This window comes from Anabrus simplex, chromosome 9 (assembly GCF_040414725.1).
Source record: "Anabrus simplex isolate iqAnaSimp1 chromosome 9, ASM4041472v1, whole genome shotgun sequence".
In the NCBI taxonomy this organism is placed as follows: domain Eukaryota; kingdom Metazoa; phylum Arthropoda; class Insecta; order Orthoptera; family Tettigoniidae; genus Anabrus; species Anabrus simplex.
In genome coordinates this window covers 114,862,461-114,889,141 of record NC_090273.1, presented here as the reverse complement: position 1 = coordinate 114,889,141, position 26,681 = coordinate 114,862,461, and the positions used below count along the sequence as shown (strand labels likewise).

The 26,681-nt window shown below is 39.1% G+C and overlaps 1 protein-coding gene across 5 annotated transcripts in view; it reads left to right on the top strand.

The window, feature by feature from the left end:
- The first annotated feature begins 368 nt into the window (after positions 1-368).
- The window catches only part of emb (exportin-1 emb), a 376,112-nt gene continuing 349,799 nt past the window's right edge, over positions 369-26,681 (top strand). The window contains exons 1-3 of one of the 5 annotated variants that reach the window (XM_067153967.2): positions 369-416; positions 1,642-1,730; positions 21,907-22,029. In XM_067153967.2, the coding sequence (XP_067010068.2) occupies positions 21,919-22,029 (111 nt within the window). In that variant the 5' untranslated portion in view covers positions 369-416; positions 1,642-1,730; positions 21,907-21,918. The other 4 variants (XM_067153968.2, XM_067153965.2, XM_067153969.2 and 1 more) reach the window with 4 other exon arrangements.

Here is a 26,681-nt window from a genome sequence, read left to right as displayed (position 1 = left end):
GGGCATGGGTTATTTCATAACTGGAAGCAATTACAGTTGTGGCCCAGTTGCTTTTATCAATAATGCGTAGATCGATCTCTAGCGTTAACCGTACACGCCGCACGAATAGGGTTAAATCTGGCAAGATACTACAGCCATCAAATCCGAAATTTTCACTGAAGCCACGTTCATTTCAAAGCCATGTCCCTAATATTCGACTGATTTCGACAGATTATTTACTCTCACTCCGCAATATTGAAAAGTCATTGCACAGACTGCACACGTGTATTCATGACATCATTATGCGTCACATTATTCTTTGCTTAGCTGTAATGTAATTGGCAGAGGGAATTATAGACAGCCAATCACGTTATGTTTTGTTCATCCAGGAGGTGCAGAGCTGTCGCCATCTTGTTATTATTTTCGAAAATTCAAAGGTTGGGTTAACTTATTCTTGGTTAATGCAATTTAGCGGTATTGGTATCGAAATTACTATTATATATTTCTATCGCAGGTACTGTCATATCTTAGTCATGACAGATAGTCTCAAGTTTATTGGAACGCATGCGCTGTAAATCGCTAGAGGAATACGTTCCGATTTACGGTGCCAAAACTTTGAAGGCGTAGAAGGTGAAGGGTTTGTAGTGTTCGTGTTACGCCGTACATTAAATGGATTGTTCGAGTTATAATTGTGACAAGAACATCAAACAATTTTATCGCTTTCATTACTTCAGTTTCTCAGTACCAAATACGGAAGTCGCCATTTTTGTTTGTGACTGCCTCGTGCATTAGCGGTAGTGAAGTGCACATACCGCGCGGGAACATGGGAATTGTTCGTAAGCCGTTGTGATCGGCGTTTGGGAGACACGGATTTTGGCGTATTTTGCTGTCCAAATATACACTGCATCAGTGAACCTAATTAGAAAGCAATAATATTGTTTCCGGTGAATGGTTTGTTGATTTCAGTGTCGGAGTGAGGAGAACAGTGTGCAGTACTTCGCTGGAAGACAAGTACAGGGTGTGGATAATCTTAATGACATGTTATTCAATAAAGGCATTCTTTTAACTTCTATAAATTGTAAACAATAAGTGTTTTAATCGTAGAACCGTTTTATGACGTTTATGTAATGTTATCTTTGTACCGATGGGCAGTTGGAATCTGTCATGATAGGTTATAGTACTCAGTTTTGTTGAAATAGTTTGCTAACCCTTTTAGTTTGAGGTTCAGTTTCATTTGGCTAAACGTGCTTTAAAATGCTAAATTTGCTTCATGATTGACTTGATTAAATTGATAAGGGCTATCAATGTTTAGAATTTGGAGACGATAGCAGTCCTGTAATGTTGCTGGTTGAGAGATGTTCTTGCTTACAAGTTTGTGTGCTAGTTTGGTTTCCATTGACACATTTTAATTGATGATATTCATTGACACATTTCCATTGATGCATGGGATTTGTTGTTGTTGTTGTTGACGAGCCATCGGATTTGTCCGAAGTGTTATTTTTATAAACATTTTAAAATCAGAAAGTAGTGCAATTTGCTGACTTACTATTATGAACACAAATTTCTTAATGTGTTGTTTTCATTCATAGATGCAATAACATTCTTTGGAAATTTGTTCATTTCTATTCCATTTCAGGAAAGATATTTCTTTTTATATTTTAGGGACGGGAAGGGGGTTAGAGAAGGAATGATTGTTCGTAGCCCAACCATTAAGCAGGGTCTTCGCTTCTGCTGATCTGGATAATTTGAAAGTGAGTCATTCATAAATTTAGATTTTTTTCTTTCTAGTATTTAAAGTACCTGCTTTCTTCTCCACTTCAGTGGATTAGTTTGTGATTTTGAAGTAGGCCTGTGTTAATTTAATTTGAGAAAAGAAATGAATCACTTACAGTTATTGAAAATTAATTCAAAAGGTCATAATTATTGAGGTATACAATTTTTCTTTTTCTGTTGTACTGATAAATGGTGCTGTCGTGTTGTGTGGTAAGGAGTGTAATATGCATTCAAAGATTATCTTTCATTGTAGATATTTCTGGAAGAGTTCTTTTTTTGGTTACGTAGTTACGTAGAAATGAAAAGGTTAGCACATGATAGGGTGGCATGAAAGCTGCATCAAACCAGTCTATAGACTGATGACTCAAACAACAACATGTCACTTTGAATAGTTAATGAAAAATTCAGATATGCAGATTAAAAAATCACGAAGTGCTAAGAAAATCCAAGTTCATAATATCCAGAATTACAGCATTATTCTTCTGCCAAATTAAATATATCATGACGTGTATTGACTTCATTTTTGACAAATTGCATAGGCCTGTATTTTGAGAGGAAGTGCATACAATTTTGATTGACATAGATGTTTGAAAAGAACAAAAACATATTGTGTTTAGAGACAGAAAGAACATAGTATGTGAGATTAATTCAGAGCAGTAAACAAACACCATATTTGGTACACACAGTTCTGTTTCACTTATAGTTAAACATTTTTTCAACCATGTTCAGTTACCCCTTAAAAAATAGGCCGCTGTTTGTTATGAATCCTATCTTCGTAATTAGCCTAAGTGGGATGAGTGCAAGCTACTGCCGGAATTTCCCAAATCACTAAAACATTTATATCTGTCATATTCATGGTGGTCTGTATTTGGGTTACATATATTAGGCTCAGATCACACTTGCATCATCTGTTCTATTAATTTTATATTCATGTCATTTTCGTGACTGTGTTTTGTCATTATTAATTTTAGCCACAGTAAATCTGTTTTCTATTAACTACTGAATCACAGTCTCATAGATTGCATGTAATTAACCCTCTCATGCACACATTTTCAGTTTGAAGTGAAAAAAAATATTGTCTTGATTTTTTATTCATTGGAAGATTACAAAATACAATCACACTAAAGAAAAAAGAAATAATAGTTAATTTTCTTTGAAAATTCCACGGACCTCATATGAGGCCTATGTGCATGAAGGTAGTCCACACACAACACAACTGAATTGAGGAATAATTTTCTTGGGAGATACTGTGCGCTGGATGTTAATTTTACACACACGTTTTACCAAACTAAATTTTGCATTAAGGAGTGGCTGTTATTTCCTGCTCTGGAATACCTCAAAACACTGTGGACAAAGGGCATATTGGCAGCGAAGGCAGACGTACCTGGTTTTCCTTGAACAACTGTAAAGGTGGCACTTCTATCCTTTCTCAGCTTATCGGTAGCCTTCACTTTCAACCATTTTTTGGTTGCTGGTGGCGTCTGTGAAGCAAGTCTTTCTTTCTTGGGTTGATGATTGCTTTCCATGTAAATGAGAGAAGTAGTTACTGAGGACTTGAATTCTAACACATACAGCTTCTCACAATCTGGGTTCATTCTCCTGATGATCCAACAGTTTACAATGGTCGCATTCAGTGGATAATGGAATACTCTGGAGTATTCCCTTTTGTGCATTATGGTGTGCCGATAAAGACCTACGAGCGAGTCCATTAGATGTATGCTACCCGTGTGGGAATTGTAAATGCTGATGGAATATGGTCGTGGAATTTCAATGATTGCGCACTGTTTTTGACACCATCTCTTAGCAACACCTACAGGTTCTGCTCCAGCAAATGTAGATGCTACGTGTAAAAAATAATTACCATGCCAGCAGGTTATTGTGATGTTGGGCTGCGACGTAACAGAATACAACCCTCTCGGTTCCTTCTTCATGGTTTTCACAGACCGCAGCTTGAGATCAGCACCACAAAGCCTGAGCTGTGATAGTCCTGGGAGCATAAATGCCACCTTCAGGAAGTTTCTAGAGAAGATTAATCGACGTAAACAGCCATAAGCTTTTGAACTTCATGTCTTCACGCAGCCTAAGAACATCATCACCAACTGCTCCAAATTCAGAATGACCTTCACCATTTTGCACTTTTCCTTGATAGATCTCAAAGCTACGGATGTATCCTGAGGAAGCGGTTAAGACCTAAATTTTGAAGCCCCATTTTTAGGGTTTGCTCTTCGTACATTGTTTCAGGTTTGATTGGCTTTGGGACCATCTCATCGACTAATGAGAATTCTTCTGGCTGGGAAGAACATCTAATGATGTGCTTGAAATGGTCAATCATAGGACGTAAACGTATAAGCCGATCATTGATGTCTGCTGGAATGTTTTGTCAATGAAGTGCAAATACTTCCGTATCTCGCAAAAGCGATTGTATGTCATATTGTCGGGTATTACTGACAGGGCCAGAGTATATTGTGACATTCGTTGTGAAGACTGCATTTTCTACAGACGGCCCTGGTTCTTGATCCATTTTCTTCTAAATGCTTAGAAATAATAATAATAATCGTATGGCCTCAGCTACCGTTTGCAGACATTTCGATTTGACGCCATCAGGCTGTCTGCTCGTCAATTTCGACGTTCCGTTTTACTCTAGGTCCGCTAGATGGCAGACAGAGTAAACCGGATCTCTCTTGGGCGTCTATGGCTGAGATGTAATTAATTTTGTCGGGTAAATACCAAATGTATCACCAGAGATCTTTTACGTGCCGACATTGTACGATATGGAGTGTCGAATGGACTTTTTTCCGCCCTTCAAAAATCTGACTACCTCTGCTGGGTTTGAACCCGCTATCTTGGGATCCGGAGGCAGACACTCTACCACGTATCCACAGAGGCAGCTAATGCATAGAAATGAGAATATATGACAAATGTGCCATGAAACATCAGCAGTCTGTCTTGGTTTGCATTAAAAAAAAAATTCCACCAAAACACTACAATATGGTGTAGTTCTAATTGAGGTTATGACTGTGAACCATAACCTCTCGTACATTTAGACCTCATATGAGGCCCCTATATTATTACACAAAATAATGGTAATAAGTTGCGTGTACAATAAAAACACTAATACCATTGGAAAGCGCATGCTTTTCTGCTATATTAAACATTTTTACTTATCAGTTGCATATAAATGTAAAGGATGTATCAATTTCAATAATTCAGACTCCATATGAAACACAAACAAGAAGAGCGCCACAACTGCCTACAACGCAGCTGCAAGGAAGTGCTCTCATCTCATAGATATAGTTGTAACTAATATCACACCTCACATGAGGTCTAAAGTGAAGAACAGAGTCATAATTTTCCACAAATTCATAACATTATTAAATAAACGGCGCACTAAACGAAACATAATTTTGGGACTTCATATGAGGCTTTTGCGCACAAGGGGGTTAAATTAATATGTAAAAGGTAGCCAGTGGCCATGGGATAGTTATATATGGCATGTAATTGTATGTCAGTTCATCACAATAGATTCTGGTCACTAGTAAAGAATATTGTAATACTTGAAGTGGTAATGATTCCGAATTAATGACGGTTGTATTTATAGGCCTGTTGTCTCTACAGATTTGTGTTAAGTACGTAAACATTGTGATCGGCTGAGCATTTTTATCTTCTCAAGTACAAGCATGATTTGAAAGGACGGAGTAGGCTAGGTTGTTGAAATTTTCTGCATAGTTAATACAAGAGGTATATCTCTTCGTTGTCAATAAATTGTGCACTTTATTGCTTTAAGATCATGTTTAAATTATTACGTTCTTCAGAGTGTCCTGAATGCGCTACTTTTCACTTTACTATCATTTTAATAGAACTACGCAAGGTATTAGGGGCAGGTGTGCAAGACAAATTTATTTTAAAGAGTAAATTGTTATTTTAAAATTTTGGTTATGTAGCGCATACCTATTTACGAAATTTCGCTGTAATATTTGTCTCAAATGGAACATAATTGCTTTTACACCAATAAAGTCGAAAATCTGTGGTAAATTAAGAAATAGTACGAAATATTTTACTTGCAGAGAATTATACAGATACATACTTTACTACCTTACAACTTTTTTTTCTGCTTCGTCGCAGCGCTTCCGTATGTGTTTGGTTTGTCTAACACTTTCATGTGTGATGTCTTTGCTCACCGAGGTTTTTTGCATTAATTAGGGGTCATTTTCTTCATGTTGCTCATTCGTTTTGTGGCCTAACTAATTCATTAAATGATATATTTATTGGTCGAGGGATCATGCTGTTTGAACAGCTTGCGCTAGTCATATGGACAAAGACAATGAGAATTCACAGACATTGCACTCCCATTCGTCGGTGCTAGCCCTGGACCTTAAGCAAGAAACAAAAGACGGCATGAGCAGCGGAATACAACTTAAGGGATTTCTGTCTACAGGCCGTAACTACGTATACATATTTGTTTAGATATTTCTCTAGTAACGACGGCATTTCTTAATTTAACGTAGATTTTTCACTTCATTTGTGTAAAAGGAATTACTATGTTCCATTTGGGACAAATATTACAGTGACATTTCGTAGATAGGTATGTGCTACATAACCTTAACTTTTTAAAATGAAAGACCACAGCATAGTTTTGAGTATGCAAAGTTTGACACTTGCTCTTCCGTACAAGAGTTTGCTCAGGTTTTGTGTAAGTGTACAAAATAATTTCAAGCTGCTTAAGAGATATTAACTTTGTCATCATATTTTTACACTGTTCTGTAGGTTTATTAATATTAACGGGAGTAGTAGCTGTAATCACCAAATAATTAATGTGCAAACTGTGTATAATGATCATGCCAACTAATCAGTTGCTTAGCTTGTGGTATTACTGTATATATAATGTTAACTTGCTTTACACATAGCTTTCAGCTGATAATTCATTTCTGCTGTAGGTAACATTTTGTTTTGATGTTTCTAAACTTTAGGTGAAACTTCCGTCCCAGCTGGTGAAGTTAGAGATCCCACTTGGCGTGGCACGGGCAATATCACATTACAATTAGCAGGCTTGTGAACGTCTGGATTGTTATGTTTGCGGAGTAACAAGACCTGTGGGCTTGGTTGATTAGGTCCAGGGAGTGATAAGACCATTGGGCTGGATCGGTTAGGTCTGGCTAGTGACAAAACCATTGGTCTGGATTTCTTAGGTCTGGCTAGTGACAAGACTCTTGTGACTATGGGCAAGCAAAGGGGGTCTAGGGTTATAGTCTCTAAGAAGCCCACAGGTCTCCAGTATTCCGCGTGACACCATCATTGGTCTGGATAGGGTAGGTGCAGCTAGTGACGAAGCCATTGGTCTGAATTTGTTTACGCTAGTGACAACCAGTGGGAAGAGCAGTCTCATCCAGTGCATGCAACGATAATTTACAAATTGATGGTTCCCTTACTTTACCAAATATGGCAGCCCTGGTACCTGGACATGATGTGATCTCTATTGGAGACAGTGCAAAACTTGGGCAGCGAACACAGCATGAAACTTGGGCAGTCAATAGGAACAGAGCAAATGGAGACATTAAACTGATTTAGATTTCATTGATCTGTTTCAGTTGTATCCTTGGTTTTGACAGTATAAAAGTGAGTGAAGTATGAGTGATGCTAGTAATGCCATTCCTTATGCATCTAGTCCCTGCTAGGAATGGTGTGAGAATGTTGCTCATAAGGTCAGTTGGTGCATGGATGTCAGTGGGCTTGGCAGGCTGATATGTAATAGCAACTTCTGGCTCAGTGAGGAAAGCAATGGGAAACTACTTCACTCTTAATTTCCCTAGTACGCCTCTTCAGTGATGCCTAGGCCGTCTGACAGCTAATGGTGGATCTATTGAAGATCCAACCAGCCCTTGGGCTGAGGACTGAATATGCGTACACAAGTAAGAATACTTCTAGGGGCGGGATGGGATGGTGGGTCTCTGGAAAATATATGGAAGGGTTCCACCTTTCTACTACTTAAGGTGTTGCTGCAGCTCATTTTTATATGATTTTCCTCTTTCCTTTCTTTTCTTTACAATTTCGTCCATGATCATAATATACAAAAGAGGTGTCAGCACACTCCCCTGTCTTAGTCAGTCTTATTCCTAAACCATTCTGTCTTTCCAACTGGGGTCAGTACCCTACTAACACAGTTGTTGTACATTGTTTGCACCATTTCTATCACATCTCTTGAAGATACTGCTATTTGCAGATGATGATGTGATCTGGGGAAAGAACGGCAAAGAAGTGGAACGACGACGAGATGTACTGAAAGAAAAAATTGAGAAGTATGGCATGAAAATCAGTATAGATAAAAGCAAGACTATGGTGATGTCGAGAGGGGAAAGGCGAGGAAAGGGCACTGTGCAAATTGGAAGTCAGTCTGGAAATTGTGGACAGCTTTAAATACCTAGGAAGTGAATTAATGCAGGAGGGTACGGCAGGACAATGCATTCTGCGAAAGTGTAAGAAATCGGGGACGAATGTGCTAGAAGAAATAGACAAAAATAAAATAAATTGCAGCAAAAGACTGTCAGTAGAGAAGAATAGAATAAGAGCTGAATATGGAAAGAAAAGTATGTAGCAGAAAAAATGAGTGCGAGTGTGGTGGGCGGGGGGAAAAAGGTTGAGGACACTGGAGTGAAAAGCAAGAATAATACAGGAACAGAAGTATACAGGTTATGAAAGTATGACACACAGCCTGGAGTGAACTATCTGGTGATGAGAGTCTGAATTTGGAAAACACCGAAATGAAATAACAATTGTACCCTTTATTTATTTAAAATCCCATTTATGTGATTATCCCAATGAAGATCTTCCCTTATATTAACACCTAGGTACACAAGAACCTCGTCTATCCGGATTAAGTGGGACCGGAACCGATCCGGATTATCAAAAATCTGGAAAAACTAAAAAAAACAAATACAGTACGTTATATAACTTATTGGTACAGTAATACCTTTTCTCAATTATACAAAAGAATATAAAAACACTTCATACATTTACGACCCTGTTTTATGCACTAAAATAATGTGAGTTTTTTCTGTTTGACATTTGTAGAGCGTTTGTGCGCAGCACAATCACGAAGACATTTTACTGACATCAGTTCTACTGGTGTGGTTTCTGCCTGGGATTCTAAATAGGTCATCAGTTTGTCCAGCTGCATTGTTGCCTATCCATGAGTCATTGTTTCTTCTGATGAAGCGCCGGTTTCATTTTCGAATTCGCCATCATTCTCGTCATTACCAGCCGAGGAACAAGAGACGATAATTTCTTCATCTGTCATTATGCCATAGCCTGAATTACAATCATTTTTCAACCTGCCATTTACGTTGTTCTCGTCTATGTTAGAGCATCCGGAAATGCATGCAAATGTGTCAAGGAGCTCAGAAGAGTCCACAACCTCACAAACCTCTGTAGTAAATGCACAGATAGAAGGCCATAGCTGTTTCCAATTAATTTTTAATTGTCATTTCACTAACTTTATCCCATGCAGATGCGATCATATAAATGTCTTTCATATTTATTGATTTTAATACCAAAATGACACCATTTTCTCCCTAGTCTTCAATCAGTTTTGCTGAGCAGCTGCCTCCTTTATAACCGCTTGATGTTTTCCATTACACCCTGGTTCATTGGTTGCAACAGAGCTGTTACATTAGGTTGCAGAAATTTCATTCGGATATTACCACTGACCAACTCTTCCACTCCGGGATGTGACGCCGCATTGTCAATAAACAAAATGGCCTTCTGTGGCAAACCTTGTTTCGTTAAAAACCTTTTTAAGTTCGGCACGAAGTCTTCTTGGCACCAGTTTTTGAAAGTTCCACTGTCCATCCATGCATTCTTTTGGGATGTGTAAGAAACCGGCAAGGCAGGTCATTCACATTTTTAAGAGTATGGAGATTTTTTGATTTCCCTATTTACAGGAGAGGAAATTTATGTTGTCCAGATGCATTGGCTCATGCCATAACTGTAATGCGATCTTTACCCTTTTATAACCTCTTGCCGATTCATCTAATTTAGACGCTAGTGTCTTCTTTGGAAGCATGCGATAAAACAGCCCAGTTTCATCGGCTTTATATATCTGATCTGGCGTTAAGTTATTGGAGCAAATAATATCCTGAAATTCATTTATGAAACTGTCAGCAGCAACTTTATCCCCCTTTCACCAGTCACTGAAAGCTGGTGTATGCCATGACGAACTTTCCACCTTTCCAACCAACCCTGACCAGCTGTGAAGTTAGGATCTCCATTTGCTAGCTTGCTGTTTAAACTAAGTGCCTTTTCTTGTAAAATCGGCCCTGAAATCGGAACGCCATGCTCTTTTTCTCACTTAACCACTTGAATACATTATCTAGAGATTCATTTCTAGCTTTCTTTACTGTGGCACGATTTTTTAAACTATCGTTGGTACGGGGGAGTTGGCCGTGCGGTTAGGGGCGCGCGGTTGTGAGCTAGTGGGTTTGAATTCTACTGTCGGCAGTCCTGAAGATGGTTTTCCGTGGTTTCTCATTTTCACACCAGGCAGATGCTGGAGCTGTACCTTAAGGCCGTGGCTGCTTCCTTCCAACTCCTAGGCCGTTCCTATCCCATTGTCGCCATGTGACCTATCTGTGTCGGTGCGATGTAAAGCCAATAGCAAAAAAAAAATCTTTTGTCATCATTTCAGAGCAGTCTTCAATTTTTTTTCTTTTTTTTTCTTTCTTTCAGACACAGTTGAATTCCCTACGCCATAGACTACAGCAATATTTTTCAAAAGTTTTCCTTTGTCCAGCCTGTCTAATGCTTCTAACTTTTTGTCCATGAAAACAACCACTTCGTTTTGAAGCCATTTCACGCTCGCTCAAACAATAAAATACTGCACAGGAAAATACGGATACGATGACTCATTTCCTTCTCCCGGTGTTGAGATAACCAAAGAAATAGTGCTTCACTTACTTTTTCGTACTCACATTTTTCATTTTTTTCTCTGCTCTGGTAGAGCACCGCTTTTAAATTTCTTCCCTCTGTTTTCTCCAGTCTCCCACTGTAACACATCCAACACCATAATCTGAAGCCACATTTTGAAGAGTTTCCCCTTTGTCCAGTCTCTCTAATGCACTAAACTTGTCTTCCATAGAAACAATCACTTTCTTCCATTTACTCGCTATCCTCACAGACAATATGAAAACTATAACATCCGCACCCAACCAATACTACAATGAACAATGACTGAAGACTCACTGCACCTGTCCTTGAGAAGAAAAACTGTCCTACCGCCAGCGGTGTCCGGCTCCATGGCTAAATGGTTAGCGTGCTGGCCTTTGGTCACAGGGGTCCCGGGTTCGATTCCCGGCAGGGTCGGGAATTTTAACCTTAATTGGTTAATTTCGCTGGCACGGGGGCTGGGTGTATGTGTCGTCTTCATCATCATTTCATCCTCATCACGACGCGCAGGTCACCTACGGGTGTCAAATCAAAAGACCTGCATCTGGCGAGCCGAACATGTCCTCGGACACTCCCGGCACTAAAAGCCATACGCTATTTCCATTTACCGCCAGCGGTCAGGCCAGTGCTTGTCCCATGGTCGCACCCTACACAGCGAGTATGCCTGAATTTAGTCTCCACCAAAAGTTCAAATTAAGTCTACCAGTGTCGGATAACACGGAATGTCGGATAAGCGAAGGTCGGATGAGCGAGACTCTACTGTAATTCCATTCATACTAGGTGATTATTGCTGTCCTATTCATTTTTATCCGGTCGCACGCCAGTCGGGTAGTTCGCGCCTAGGCGGCAGTCCGACAGCTGTCTCTTGTTGGCTCGTGCGATCCACGCCAAATTCTTCATAAAGAATTTATTTGTTCATATGTACATTGAAGTTACTAAATTTTTGAGTTGTTGTCGTTGTCGCGGTACAGTTGTTCTGTGAACTCCATTGTCCATTTCTGATAACTTTTTGAATTGGTCTGTGTATCGTAGTAAACTGTTCCGTGTGACTTGATAATGGTTTGGTTAGGAAAGACGTTGAATTATCTGAGAATTCGCTGACCGGATGTAGGAATCACTCAAGAAAACATTGTGTTGTGTGCCTGTCAAACCAGAGGCAACGGGAAACTGCCTACTACTGTGAGGAATGTGACGTGGCAGTTTGTGTTTGCCCTTGCTTCTGTATTTACCACACTGTGTGCAATTTCTGAATGACCTATGAACCAGAAAGTATGTAGAACCTATTGATGCATATCTGAAAACTCAAAAAATGTCATCATAATAATGAAAGGAACACTTTTTATATTCACTTTTGTATGAACACACTGCGTATATATGTATATATTTGTGGGTTTACAAGAAAAACGGTAATAACATAATGCTGTTCAATTTCTACCATATTGCTAATAATTCAAGTAAATCAAGTAAAATATATTTTTCTGTTGAGTATTTAAATCTGCTGCACGCTACTGTACCCATTCCAAAAGTGCACGTTGCGCTGAATAATTACCCACTAGCTGCTTGACGTCAATTGGAAGACGCATTGACAACATACATGCCAATTCTAACATGTTGGTGTTAAATGTTAATCAGTGGAGACCGGCTTTAATACCACCTGTTAACTTCGGTTTCTCTATAGAGCTCATCTGTTTTTACCAGCACCATGTCCAGAATATTCTTCCCTCTAGTTGGTTTTATCACTTTCTGAATCAGCTATCCTTCCCATATTAAATTATTTGCCTTTTGTTGTTCATGCTTCCTGTCGTTCGCATTACCTTCCCAATTGACATTTGTTAAATTGAGATCGCCCGCTTCATTAATGTTTCTTTCCTTATAATTTCCCACATAGCTGATTATCTTATCAAATAATTCCGAATCTGTGTCAGTGCTACGCTCTCCTGGTAATATTTAATTCATTTAACTCTAGGATTTCAAATTTGTTAGCATATGCAGTTCTTATATCATCTAGGTCTTCAGATGCAAATGCTTTGCACAGCCTCTTCCTCTTCTTAGTCAGGGGAAAGAGTATGACCCAAAAACATGCTAAGTGCCAAGAAGTTGTTTATAGTTATATTTTTAAAAAAATGTATCCCGGGAGTTTTCATTTCATTTTCATTTTAGTATAGAATATAGTGTACACTAAATAGGACAATTGTAGCTAAATTGTTATATTTGATATTGCATGTCACATAAGTTGTATGAATTGTTAAAGTCAGAAACAATAAACATGGCTAAGTTTCTATACTCTTTTACTCAAAAAATGAGCTAAGTGCCAAAGGTAGTTTGTCTTCTTACCAGTTGGCTATTTTGAAAGAAACTCAAAAAAAAAATCAGTCTATGTTAGTACAACACAAGTTCTCGTACAATGGTCAGTATTTTTTCTTATTGGTAGAAATTCAGTAAGACTTACATTACTTTTATAGCATTACTAGCTGATGTACCCGTGCTTCGCTACGGGATTCTCAGAAAGACTGACTTGGTGGTTTTCCTAACTGAATTCAACATGGGTCATTACAAAAATGTCAGTAGGAATGTAGCAATTGAAAGCAATGTAATGATATAAAATACTCGATGAAAAACCGCACACTTTCTCACTTTCAACGAACAGTACTACGGTGCCGATCTTAAGAGTCCAAAGTTCCAGAGCTGGAATAACCAGGTCGCAGACTGCCGTGAACAATCCTCTGTCATTATTCCGTTAAATATGCACACTGCTCATTCCAATCAGTGGCTCAGAGTAGGGATTGTATAGCTCGAATACTATGATGAACCAGTGTGTTACGTACCAGATACAGTATATCAGAAAATGTATGAACCAGAGGAATGGCATGCTAAAGAAGAAAGTTATCTTGCACCCCAGCTACTTCCCACCAATATACAGGCAGGCTGTTACAGTCGGTACGACCAAGCGAGTTGGCCGTGTGGTTAGGGGCGCCCAGCTGTGAGCTTGCATCCGGAAGATAGTGGATTCGAACCCCACTGCCGGCAGCCCTGATGATGGTTTTCCGTGGTTTCCCATTTTCACACCAGGCAAATGCCTGGACTGTACCTTAATTAAAGCCACGGCCGCTTCCTTCCACTTCCTAGACCTTTCCTATTCCATCGTCGCCATGAGACATATCTGTGTCGGTGCGACGTTAAGCAAAAAAATGGTATTCCGTGGTTTCCCATTTTCACACCAGTCACACCAGGCTGTACCTTAAAGCCAAGGCCGCTTCCTTCACACCACTATTCATTTCCTATCCCATCGTCGCTGTTAGACCTACCTGTGTCGGTGCGACGTCAATCAAATTGAAAAAAAACTTCGGTACGCTGCAGTAATCTTATCTATCGGGGATGAGAGGAAACAGAAGACAAAAAGCACATCACAACAAACAATGGCCAGTGTAGTGTTATTGTTGATAATGTTTATGAGCTTTCTATATTGCAGGCCTTCACATTAGTATTCTTTCGACTCTGTGATATTAGGGTGTCTTACAAAATTATTTATATCGTAGACTGTAGTTCCTTATTCTCAGACTTTACATACTGATTTTCACTAAATTCTGTTTACCCATTTTCTCGTGACTCGGCGCTGATATGGACTTAGTAACAAAAATCCAAATTCATGAATATCTCCGATTATATGCGGTACGGTAACGATGTATAAGACATAAGTGATCGGAAATTTAATAACTTCTTACATAACTACTACTAACTTACGACATAACTAAAGTTAGGTTAGTTATGTAGTATTTATCGATACGACCACTAATAACATAAATAACTTATTCAAGAATTACATTTCAGGCCTTCCCCTAAACTACCATTTCACTCAGCGTGAATAAAATAATTTATAGCCGAGCTTGTAGTGGTTCATCACCCGACATTACATACCGATTTTCATTAAATTCTCTTCAGCCGTTTTCTATTGATGCATGTACAAACATACATACAGACAGACAGAATTATGACAAAGTAAAAAATGCATTTCCTTGTTACTGTGGATGTGACAGATACAGAAATACCATTCATTTCAAATTCTGAGCAATGTACAGGCAAAACACTTATTTTATATATGGATTACATTTCAGGCCTACCCCTACACTACCATTTCACTCAGTGCGAATAACATTATTGATAGCCTAGATTATAGCGACCTATTCCCCGACTTTGCATACCAATTTTCGTGAAGATACGACCATTAATAAAATAAATATTTGACAATTAAATTTTAGGCCTTCCCCTAAGCTACAATTTTTTTCAGTGTGTATAGCCTATATTGTAGCGTCTTACTTTCCATCTTTGTCTAGCGATTTTCATTAAGAAACGACCAACATAAATATTTGAGAATTAAATTTCAGGCCTTCCCCTAAACTACCATTTCACTCAGCGTGATTAAAATAATGTATAGCCTAGATTGTAGCGGTTCATCACCCGAATTTACATTCCGATTTTCATAAAATTCTCTTCAGCCGTTTTCTCGTGATGCGTGTACATACATACAGAGACGGAAATTACGGAAAAGTAAAAAAATGCATTTTCTTGTTACTGTGGACATGACCGATACAGAAATACCACTCTTTTCAAATTCTGAGCAATGTACAGATAAAACTCTTATTTGATATATATAGATAAGGATGTAATATGTTGGAAATCTCAAGTGGAATACCTTGTGGAGGAGCGATGTGTTCACTGCAACAGTTAAGAACCCACCCGCCATCCCTCAGAAGTAATTTTGCTTTTATAACCCAATAGAAGTTATCACACACCTTAGTCCATCATCTAAGTACGTACCAGCATTTCCATTGGGAGAGACACTATGGGATATGATGTCACTCCTGGCAATGAAGTAAGTGAATTCCATTACCAACCCGCGCACAAGAAATACACAACCAGACCAATGGCTTTGTCACTAACCTATCCTAATCAATCCAGACCGATGGAGGTGTCACGCGGGATACTAGAGGTCTAGGGCCGCTTTGCAGCTTCTAACCTGGGGGCTTAAGCCCCCAGACCCCCTTTGCTTGATCCAGGCCAACAATGGCTCTGCCACTGACCAATAGTCTAACCAATCCAGACCAATGGTTTTGTGACTAACCTACCCTAACCAATCGAGACCAATGGAGTTGTCACGCAGGATACTAGAGGTGTAGGGCCGCTTCGCGGCTTCTCAGCTGGGGGCTTGTGCCCCCAGACCCCCTTTCCTTGATCCAGACCAATGGCTTTGTCCCTAACCTATTGTAACAAAATTCGTAAATAAAAGTAGCGCCGCTATGTTAACGAGATTTGTAAAGAAAAGTAGCGTCGCTGCTCTAGGACTAGTTCTTTATATGAACAGTTGGCAGCTGTGTCCACCGCACGATCAAGTCCTTCGCGAGAAGCGAGAGAGAAACAAATGACAGTGCAATCTAAATTTCTGATGTCAGAAACCTTCTTTCTCATTTTTAGAATGTTAACATTTTCCCAAGTTTCCAATTTGCTGAAGGTATATTTCACTTTTATGATTCTGCTGAGAAGTGCAACATTGCTACCTTTGAGGTCTGCAAATGTTTTGTTATTACCAAGGAATCGGCAGCAGATTGAATATTGATGAACATATTTTGTTCAGGCTGATTCCAGAGAGTAGTCCACCCAAGTAAGAAAAAGTAAAGTTTAAAATAAAACTCAACAATTTGTTTTTATGATAGATAAAACACACTATTTTATTAATTTTATGATTTGTTGATGTGTTTCAATTTTTGTGTGCTTAATTGATCCTTTATGTAGAGGCTAAATTCATTAGATAATTCTCAATAGTTTTCATCGGAATTCCTGTTTATTATGATGAAAAGTTATGAAAATAATTACAGTAAAAGTTAATTATAATGCTCTTTCTCTTCCCAGTAAAGTATTTATGTTATTAACAGCTTATATAAGGTGTAATAAAGCGACTAATTTATTGCTGCAGGCTGTGTAAACACGCGATGAAAAAGGTATAAAAGTTTCTGTAGACGAAAAGTGCGTGGCTCATTTTGAATAGAACTTAGTATGCAAAGCCAATACTGCACACCCTTTCAGTCTGCTATATCATTCGTTTAAAATTTCAAATGGATTCATACAAAGCCGACAGTAAAATACATCGCATGTTTACGGCGTTCTTGCGAGGAGGCAACGGGGAAGTTTCCAGCTGCTGCAACACGCTGCCCACAGGATTCAGTTTCTGCGCCACACTCGCTTGTAAAGCACATGTTTTAGAATAGCAATCGGTGTTCACATTAAGCTGATATTTAATAATGGCGCTTACTCACAAGGAACGTTGTAAATGGTATAGCTAGAAGAAAGAGGACACCTGCCCAGTTACGCGTACACCGCCAATAGGTATGAGAATCTGTGAAGAAACACAGAGCTCAGAAAAAACTTCAGGGCTTATCAACAGTTACTTCCTGTTCTACAGTTCTAGCAACACAACCATCAACATCGATTGCAGAGCAGAGTATGCCAACGTCTGGTTATAAATGCAAACAAACCTTGGAGGAAGCTGTAAAGCGTTCGGAGCAGCCTATAGCAGCGAGTCCGCGGAAGAAACGGGAGGTTTTTTTCTGTGCTGAGTGTAAAATTTGGTGTAAGTTCATCTACCTCTGGCAAGCGCAGGAAGTCTTCACTTCCAAATGAAGAAGTTCTTGAATTTCTCAAACTGGATGATATCAGTTGGCCATCTCCTCGATGAAGGGATTTTATCTCCGTAAAGGACAATTGTGGACAAAAATTAAAAAACTGAAACTATTCATGTGCATCACAACGCAAGACGCATACGAAATTTTTAAATAAGAATACCCGCATCGTGCAATCGGTCCATCTTTTTGTGGACTTTGACCAAAGTACATTTCTGTGCATTACCAGGAACACATGATATTCATTATGTGAAACCATTAAAAAAAAAAAAATATAGTTCAGGCAAGAAAATATTATTCTGAAACTACTACTACTACCACCACACACATCCAGACTACAAGATCGAAGCAGATGACAAAAATCCACCCCATGATACAGCTTTTGAAGTGGGTGACTTCGTACTTGGAAAATACAGCAGAAAGAAACAATAAAAATTTATGTTTGTACCCTAACTGAAAATAATGGCAATATTTATTTTGTAATCAGTTTTCACAAGTACAAGGATGAAGCTGAACTGTTTTTTGAACCATCGACGAAAGACGAGTGCTTTTTAAATGTAAGTGAAATCGAAAGAACATTTCCCGTGACCCTTTTTTACTTGTGGGGAATGGTATTTTGATGAGTCTATACCAGAAGCGGAATGAACAAAACTTGTTTCTTCATTTTATTATATCTTTTTCTGACCAGGCTTTCATTCAAACTGTAGGCTACTTAAGCGTTGAATTTTCAGTTATTTTTGAATATTTTAGTTCATTTTACATTCACTGTTATTTGTGTTAACCCCTTAACTGGGTTTGACGCCTAAAGGCGTCAACAGCTGTCGACAAGTATTGGATTTGACGTCTTCAGGCGTTTTTGTACTTCTAAATGTGTTCTTACGTATGGTTAGCTTCCTATAGGCATCTGACTATTCTTAATCACTTCTGCCATCTGCTATCATAATTTAAAACAAATTCCATTCATATTAGATGTGATTATTGCTGTCCTGTTCATTTTTATCCGGTCTCACGCCAGTCGGGTAGTTCGCGCGTAGGCGGCAGTCCAACAGCTGTCTCGTGTTGCCTCGTACGGTCCACGCCAAATTCTTCGTAAATAATTTATTTGTGTGTATGTACATTGAAATAACTAAATTTGCGAGTTGTTGTTGTTACTACGATACAGTTCTGCGAACTCCATTGTCCATGTTCTGATAACTTTTTTGTAAATTGGTCTGTGTATGATGGTAAAATGTTCCGTGTGACTTGATAATGGTTTGGTTAGGAAAGACGTTGAATTATCTGAGAATTTGCTGACCGGATGTAGGAATCACTCAAGAAAACGTTGTGTTGTGTGCCTGTCAAACCAGAGGCAACGGGAAACTGCCTACTACTGTGAGGAATGTGACGTGGCAGTTTGTGCTTGCCCTTGCTTCTGTATTTACCACACTGTGTGCAATTTCTGAATGACCTATGAACCAGAAAGTATGTAGAACCTGTTGATGCATATCTGACAACTCGAAAAATGTCATCATAATAATGAAAGGAACACTTTTTAAATTCACTTTTGTATGAACACACTGTGTGTATATGTATATATTTACGGGTTTACAAGAAAAACGGTAATAACATAATGCTATTGAATTTCTACTATATCACTCATAATTTAAATAAATCAAGTAAAATATATTTTTCTGTTGTTATTTACATCTCAGCCGGCCCGTGGTGTAGGGGTAGCATGCCTGCCTCTTACCCGGAAGCCCCGGGTTCAATTCCCGGCCAGGTCAGGGATTTTTACCTGGACCAGAAGGCTGGTTCGAGGTCCACTCAGCCAACGTGATTAGAATTGAGGAGCTATCTGACGGTGAGATGGCGGCTCTGGTCTCGAAAGCCAAGAATAACGGTTGAGAGGATTCGTCGTGCTGACCACACGATACCTCGTAATCTGCAGGCCTTTGGGCTGAGCGGCGGTTGCTTGGTAGGCCAAGGCCCTTCAAGGCCTGTAGTGCCATGGGTTTTTTTGTTTTTTGTATTTACATCTGCCGCACGCTACTGTACCCATTCCAAAAGTGCGCATTGCGCTGAATAATTACCCACTAGCTGGTTGATGTTATGAAACTAATCCCCAGTTAAGGGGTTAAATAAATGTGTGGCAGTTCATAAAAACACTTAACTTCATTAAATAGGCCTCATGTCAGTATATGTAGTTATATACCTTATTATTATTATTATTAGGAGGGGGAATGAAGCTTTTAGTTTCATGTGACCGATCATCTCAGTATCATAAGCCACGGGACCTCATTTTTACGCGAAATCCGAACCACCGGACATGACTTTCACCTCAAAAATCACACATGCATTAATCGGGACTCGAAATCAGTCTGTCTTGATGGTTTCACGCAGCTTGACCGCTGCACCATCATGCCCCTTCTTTATTATTACTTACGGCGATATTACATACACATTTTATCATTCAGTGATTAGTATTTGATGCAGAGTTTAAGATTTATTAGCCCCTCATGCCATGCCGCCGTAGCACCGATTCACGTGTGTAATCCCACGACGCTGTCAAGTAAACACACGACGATCGTCTTTAACTATATCACGCAGACATTATGCAACTTGCATATTTGGTTTTTTCGCAAAATGTACCTTTGTCCTTCTTGTAAACAATATCTTGACATTACCAATAAAAGTTATCACAATTCGCAGAATTTAGAAAAAACTTAAGGTATGTAAAGTTATAAGTCTGTGCCATGTAAACTCCGATCGCTACGTTTAAAATTTTATGAAATCGCATACATCAGGTTTACTACAAACTTGTGGAGGTTAAGTATCTTCTAGACGTTATTATGCTTAAATTTCAATTTGTTTAGATGGTAAGTTTCATATATATGTTAAAAAGTGTATGAATGAAAACACGCGATGCCTGGAATTGGCCTTCAGTAATTTATTGACTTCAAATTTGTTAGCATATGTATGAGATCTTATAATATCATGTAGGTCTTACGGTGCAAATGTCTTGGACAGCTTCTTCCTCTTTTCAGTCAGGGCGAAGTCCCTATCGCACGGCAAGTAGCTATGGCCGGATACCAAGAAGTTTTATGAAATTTTTGACTGTAAATCGGGGATAGTGTGATTTACCCTCTCGAGCTCCCCTTCATTTTGGTATGAGGTGACTACGTTTTGTAACTTTTTCTTCTGTAAGGTGTTAAAGCCATTTCTATACGAGTCACCTCAGTAGTTGGGGAATAGCCCCTATTTCATCGGCCTAGAGCCCTTTAGGTTTTTAAGTGTTCATTATCTTGGAGCGCTGTGTGCCTCCATTCACTTTGGGTTTGGGCCAGTTATCTAACCTGTTCTTTTCCACGAAGGCCCAGTATGGTATGTCACACACAATGGGCGACACCATGGGATGAGGGAACCCATGGTTCTGGCTTGCCTATGATTAGTACCCACTATGAGGAACACCACCGGATAGTACGAGTCCCTGTGGTTAGTACCCATATGTGATGAATTCCATAGGTTTGCGTTGCCTGTAAATGGCGCCGCAATGTGCAAAACAGCGTAGGTCTGTAATACATGTGCGAATTTCATTACCTGTGAGCAACATGACAAATACTATGGTTCTACTTTCCTAGCGATAAGTACCATTGTGAGGGGCTGCTGACTTGGATTTTGGACCTCTTTCAACTGCTTAGGATCAGACGTAAGTACATTTGTAGCTTTGTTGATCAAGAAGTATTTATCTATTTGTGAATTAGATAAACGTATATCCACCCACAGTACTCCATTGTGGGTAATTTTGTATTTCAGAAAGCTAGAAAAAGTAGTTAAATATGTCGGATCCTAAGCATAACAATAATAAAAGCAAATTTAAGGGGTCCACCTTTTCAATACAAAACAGTTTAGTTGCTGTGGTTAAGTAGCAACATTTTTATTTTGGTACCCCTTTCGACACTGGGTGTTATCATCAGCCAATCTTATAAAGAGGGCCAGAGAACAAATTATACAAGAAAAGTATGCACACATATAGAACACAAGTCCTTAACAATATTACCCTTGAAAATAAATTGTTTACAGATAAAATACAAAGGCTGATAGAACTTAAAAACATGAGTCCTCTGTTTCTGACAAGTTAAAACCTTGAGTCTTACTTATGACAAAAAGACCACATTAGATGTTGAGTCTTGATTGTATATAAATTTTTTTTTGTTTAAAACTTGAGCGAACACTTAAAGAAATTGGTGATTAGTCTTTCTATGAAGATGTGAAGTTGAACATTTGAAAGCAATGCAGCTGTAATTAGTTGCCTTTATCTGATTTTTCTAAGTTTGTGCTCCATACTACGAAAGGTGGAGAACATTACAAGTGAAGGTCACTAGTTGTTTATTTGACCAATGTTTCTCAGTCCTTTGCGGATCCTTGCGCAGCCTGCTGCGGGGCTTTATTATTGTTGTTCTCAGTTCATTACAGACCCATTATGAAGTTTTTAACTTTAAATGATCCTAAGCAATTGTATTGTCCTGTAGACATTTTGTGATGATTTTTGTGTATATTTGTTTCTTTTCAGAACAGTACGAGAATGGCCACTCTTGCACAAGAAGCATCAAAACTCTTGGATTTCAATCAGAAGTTAGATATAAATCTATTAGATAATGTTGTGGGCTGCATGTATACTGGTATTGGAGAGCAGGTGAGTTTGTTTTTGTTTAAAGTATTTTTTGAGTATTTGTTACTTCATTGGTCATGTTTTCTCACATGAATTTTCATATTTATGCAAGTTTAGCACAACCTTCTGCCCTGCTTCTCATGTTATCTTTTGTATGAGGCCTCTTTAGAAAAAAAAAAACAGAACTTTCAAAGCACCCTGCATTTGTGTAATGGTTGGATGTAGTTCTGGAGCTGTTAATACAGTTTTGTTGATTATTAATTCATCATCTGGAGCAGTTTCCAACCACAGGTTGGATCCGCTTGGAACATAAGTCTCTCCATCGTTTTCCATCCATCCATCCACCATTTCTCTTCTGTCATTGTTGTCCAGTTCCCTCCTCTTGCCTCGATGCTCTTCTTTACACCTTTCAGCCATCTGTTCCTTGGTCTTCCTTTAGGTATCATTCCCTTCAACTCCATTTTGAACATCTTTCTTGGTATTCTCTCTTCTCCCATTCTTTTAACATGTCCATACTACTGCAGCCTTGATTTTTCTATCTTTTCCTGTAGGGGTACCTCATTTACCATTTCCTGAACTCTCTCATTTCTTACCCTGTCCATTCTTATTAAACGTACTTGACACCTTTGAAACTTTATTTCCACTGCTTGTAATCCACTTTTATCCCTCTCCTTCATCACCCCTTTTTCAGATCCATACATCAAAATTGGCACAAAATAAGTCTTGTAGATAATTCCTTTATATCTCTGTTGTTCATCCTTGTTTTCACATCCTCCCACACTCTTAAGGAATCCATTTGTATACCTTCCTCTTTCATTGATTTCCATCCTGTTTACTCCATTTTTTTCAGTTACACTTCCCAGGTATTTAAAGCTTTCAGCTCATTTTCAACTCCTCCCCTCCTAATGTCATGCCAATATACACTTGGTTTTAATTTCATGTCGTTACCAACATTTCACTGTTTTGAGCTGAGAACTTCATTCTATGAGTTGGCACAACTTCCTCCCATACATTTAGCTGTGCCTGCATTTCACTCTCACTGCTACCCCATATTGGTAGATTATCCACATCTGAGTATTAGTTGACATTATTAAAATTTCTAATCATCTATGAGCTGCGTGTCAACATTCACTTCTGCTTCAAACAGGGGAAATTGTTAATGGAGATGTACGGCACCGAATGATGAAGGCTAATTGATCTGCATTGTGGAAAGATTTAAGACCAAAGAAGGTCGAATGTGAAAGTGCTGACAGTATTTTTTTGCATCATGGTGGTATGCATCATGAATTGCTACTTGAGGGCCAAACAGTTAATCACTGATATTATCTTGGAAGTCTTCAGACATTTGCATGAACATTTCCGGAGAACAACATCAGACTTGTTGAGAAACAAACATTACAGTGCATCTGCCGATCCATCGCTCCGAGTTTGTGTTGAACACAGACAACTGTGTTTCCGCCACCCTGCCTGCTCGCCTGACATATCTCCTGCTGGCTATTTACTTTTCCCAAAATTGAAATTTCCCTCTGAAAGGATGATAGTATCAGTAAATTAAAGAGATCAAACTGAAATCCCTGGAGAAACCACACAATTCGCGAAATTGCCTACCAGGATTGTTTCTATAAGTAGAAACAGCATTGGGAGCATTATATTAATAGATGAGGGGATTACCTTGAAGGAAACAAAGCTAACTAGGCTGCAAGAAAATCCTGTAAAGAGTTAAATGGAGCCAGCCTAAATGGTGACATTAAAATGCCTGCTAACTATAATGGCGACCATACAAATGTTTTTGTTATTTTTATAATTATTATTATTAATTTCCTTTTTTACAGTTTAAAACACACTGTCACACCGCAGATCTGATCTACCATCTATCTCTTCATTTACTTCAATTTATTTTATTTCTAGGGAAAGAACATACCATTTATTCAAAGAGCTCGATAGCTGCTGTCGCTTAAATGCGCCCAGTATTCGGGAGATAGTGTATTCGAACCCCACTATCAGCAGCCCTGAAGGTGATATTCAGTGGTTTCCCATTTTCACACCAGCAAATGCTGGAGTTGAACCTTAATCAAGGCCACGGCCGCTTCTGTCCCACTTCTAGCCCTTTCCCATCATAGCCATAAGACCTGTCTGTGTTGGTGCGACGTAAAGCAACTTGTTAAAAATAAAAAATATTCGGGAGTTATCTTCTATGTCATCTTCATTTCCCGTTTCCATCCTCCCGGGTTGGGTTGTGAATCAAGGACCTCCATCGCTGCCTGTCTCTCCACCACTCTTCTCCTTTTGTAAGTAGGCCTACATCTTCTGGTTTTCCTCCCCTCTTCTCTATGCACTCTCACACTGAATCTGCCCACCTCTTTTGAGGTCTTCCTCTTGGTCTCTTTCCTGTTAACTTCTCTGAAAATGCTTTATCTATTCTCTCTCTCTCTTCTCCCATTCTCATCATATGCCCATACCACTTTAGCTTTGTTGTTTCTATCCTGTCTTGAAGTTTCAAGATTCCTGTCCTTTTCCGTATCTCTTCATTTCTAATTTTATCCTTTCTGGTCTTACCCTCGATACCTCTTAGGAATTTCATTTCTGCTGCCTGTATTCTACTCTCCTCTTGTTTTCTTGTAGTCCATGATCCAGCTGCATAGGTATCTTCTATGTATTCTGCAATTTTGCTCTTCCGAGTACTTTTACCAAGATATAATTTTTCCCTCTATGCGGATTCCATGATGCTGCAATGAGTATATGAAAAGTAGCATTTCCAAGACCGAAGTTGTTGTTGTTGTTGTTGTTATTATTATTATTATTATTATTATTATTATACATCATTATAGACTGTTAAGTCTTATGACTTTCACTCTGCAATCCTTTGTCAAAGTCGCCTCCGTACAGGCCATGAAGGCCCTTGGAGGAGTGGAAGGTAAAGGCTTCTACCATTGTTAACCTCGGCATGTGATGGAGTAGAGTGGTCAGCTCTACACCCGGCTGCCTTTGCCCCCAGGAATTAACCGGTACTCATTTTTGGTGCAGGCTTACTGAACCTTAGGGCCATATGCACTTCCGGAAGTGGAAATCTCGTTTCTTAAATTTTACGATTTCCTGATGGGGATTCAAACCCACGTACTTCCGGGCGAACCAAGCACGCCTTTACCGCCTCGGCCAGGCAGCTCCTGCAATCCTCTGTGAATTTACTAAATGCCACCAAAACCTGTTGTTTATAAGTAGCTCTGTGCCCTTGCTTAGTTCTATATCTTTAATCTTTAGAAACAGAGTCTAACTGTAGTTGTCATGGTCAGTCTCTACTTCTCTTACCACCCATGGCTGAGCCCATTATTCTCCTAGGTAACCTACCCTCTCCATTGACCTCGCATGACTCCAGCACTAAAGCCAGTTAATGCGTACAGCTTCATCAATAGAGTTCATTCCTAACTTAGTCTTCATTACCTGTTTCTGACCAACCTTCTGCCATTTTTCTCACCTGTTTGTGCCAGCAAGCATTCTCGTTACTTTCATGTCTGTTTCTTCTTACTTGTATGTGTGTATGTTCAGTCTTCAGCCCTAAGGATGGTTGGATCCTCAACAGCTCTGCCATCAGCTGTCATAGATGCCTAGGCATCTCTGAAGAGGTGTACTAGGGAAATGAGGATTGAAGTAGTTTCCCATTGCTTTCCTCACCGAGCCAGAAGTTGCTGTTACATATCAGTCTGCCAAGTCCACTGAAATGCATGCACCAACCGACCCCTATGAGCAACATTTTCACACCATTCATAGCAGGGACTGGCTGCAGAAGGAATGGCATTACTAGCACCGCTCATACCTCGGTCACTTTCATATTGTTAAAGCCAAGTATAAGACAGAGACAGATCAATGAAAGTAACAAAATTGCTCTAGCCTATATCAGCAGACATAGTGCACTGTAAACGCTAGGTCCTGCCAGCATGAATAAGATATCCTGAGTCCACCTAGCTTTCACTCTTCATAAAGCAAAGCTGGTCTGAAAACACACTGGTGTAAAGATATTTTGGTCCGGGAGTTGACTTCTTTCTTACAGAATGCTGTCGATCACAACTGCAAACTCCCTGCATTAGGTTTGCTGCACATTGATTCAATCTCATTTATTATCATACCATCCCAGGAGAATCTACATCCTAAATACTTGAAATTATCTACCTGTTCCAGCATTGTATTCCCAACTTGACATTCAGTTCTCTTAGCTTTCTTGCTGACATCACTTTGGTTAATTTTCATTGCACCTATTTTCAAGGCTTTCAGCAGAATCTGCTGAAGACCAAATTGCTGGCATAGGCTAAACTGCTTAACTGCGTACTACATTTCCACCTAACTGAATTCCTCCCTGTAACTTTATGCCTTTCAGTAGATGTAAAACTATGAGCAACGGTGAATGATTACAACCTTGTCTAATCCTTGTAAGTATGCTGAACCAAGAACTCATTCTACCATCAGTTCACTGTTGCCCAATTGTCAACTTAGATGCCTTTGCTTTTAAAAATCTACTGTTAATCTTGTAGTCATCCAGTATGGCTAACATTTTTTCTCTAGGTACACTGTCATATGCCTTCTCCAGATCTAGGAAACATAACTGTCTATTCCTCTCGTAGGATTTTTCAGTTACCTGGCGCATATTGAAAATCTGATTCTGATAGCCCCTATGTTGTCTGAAA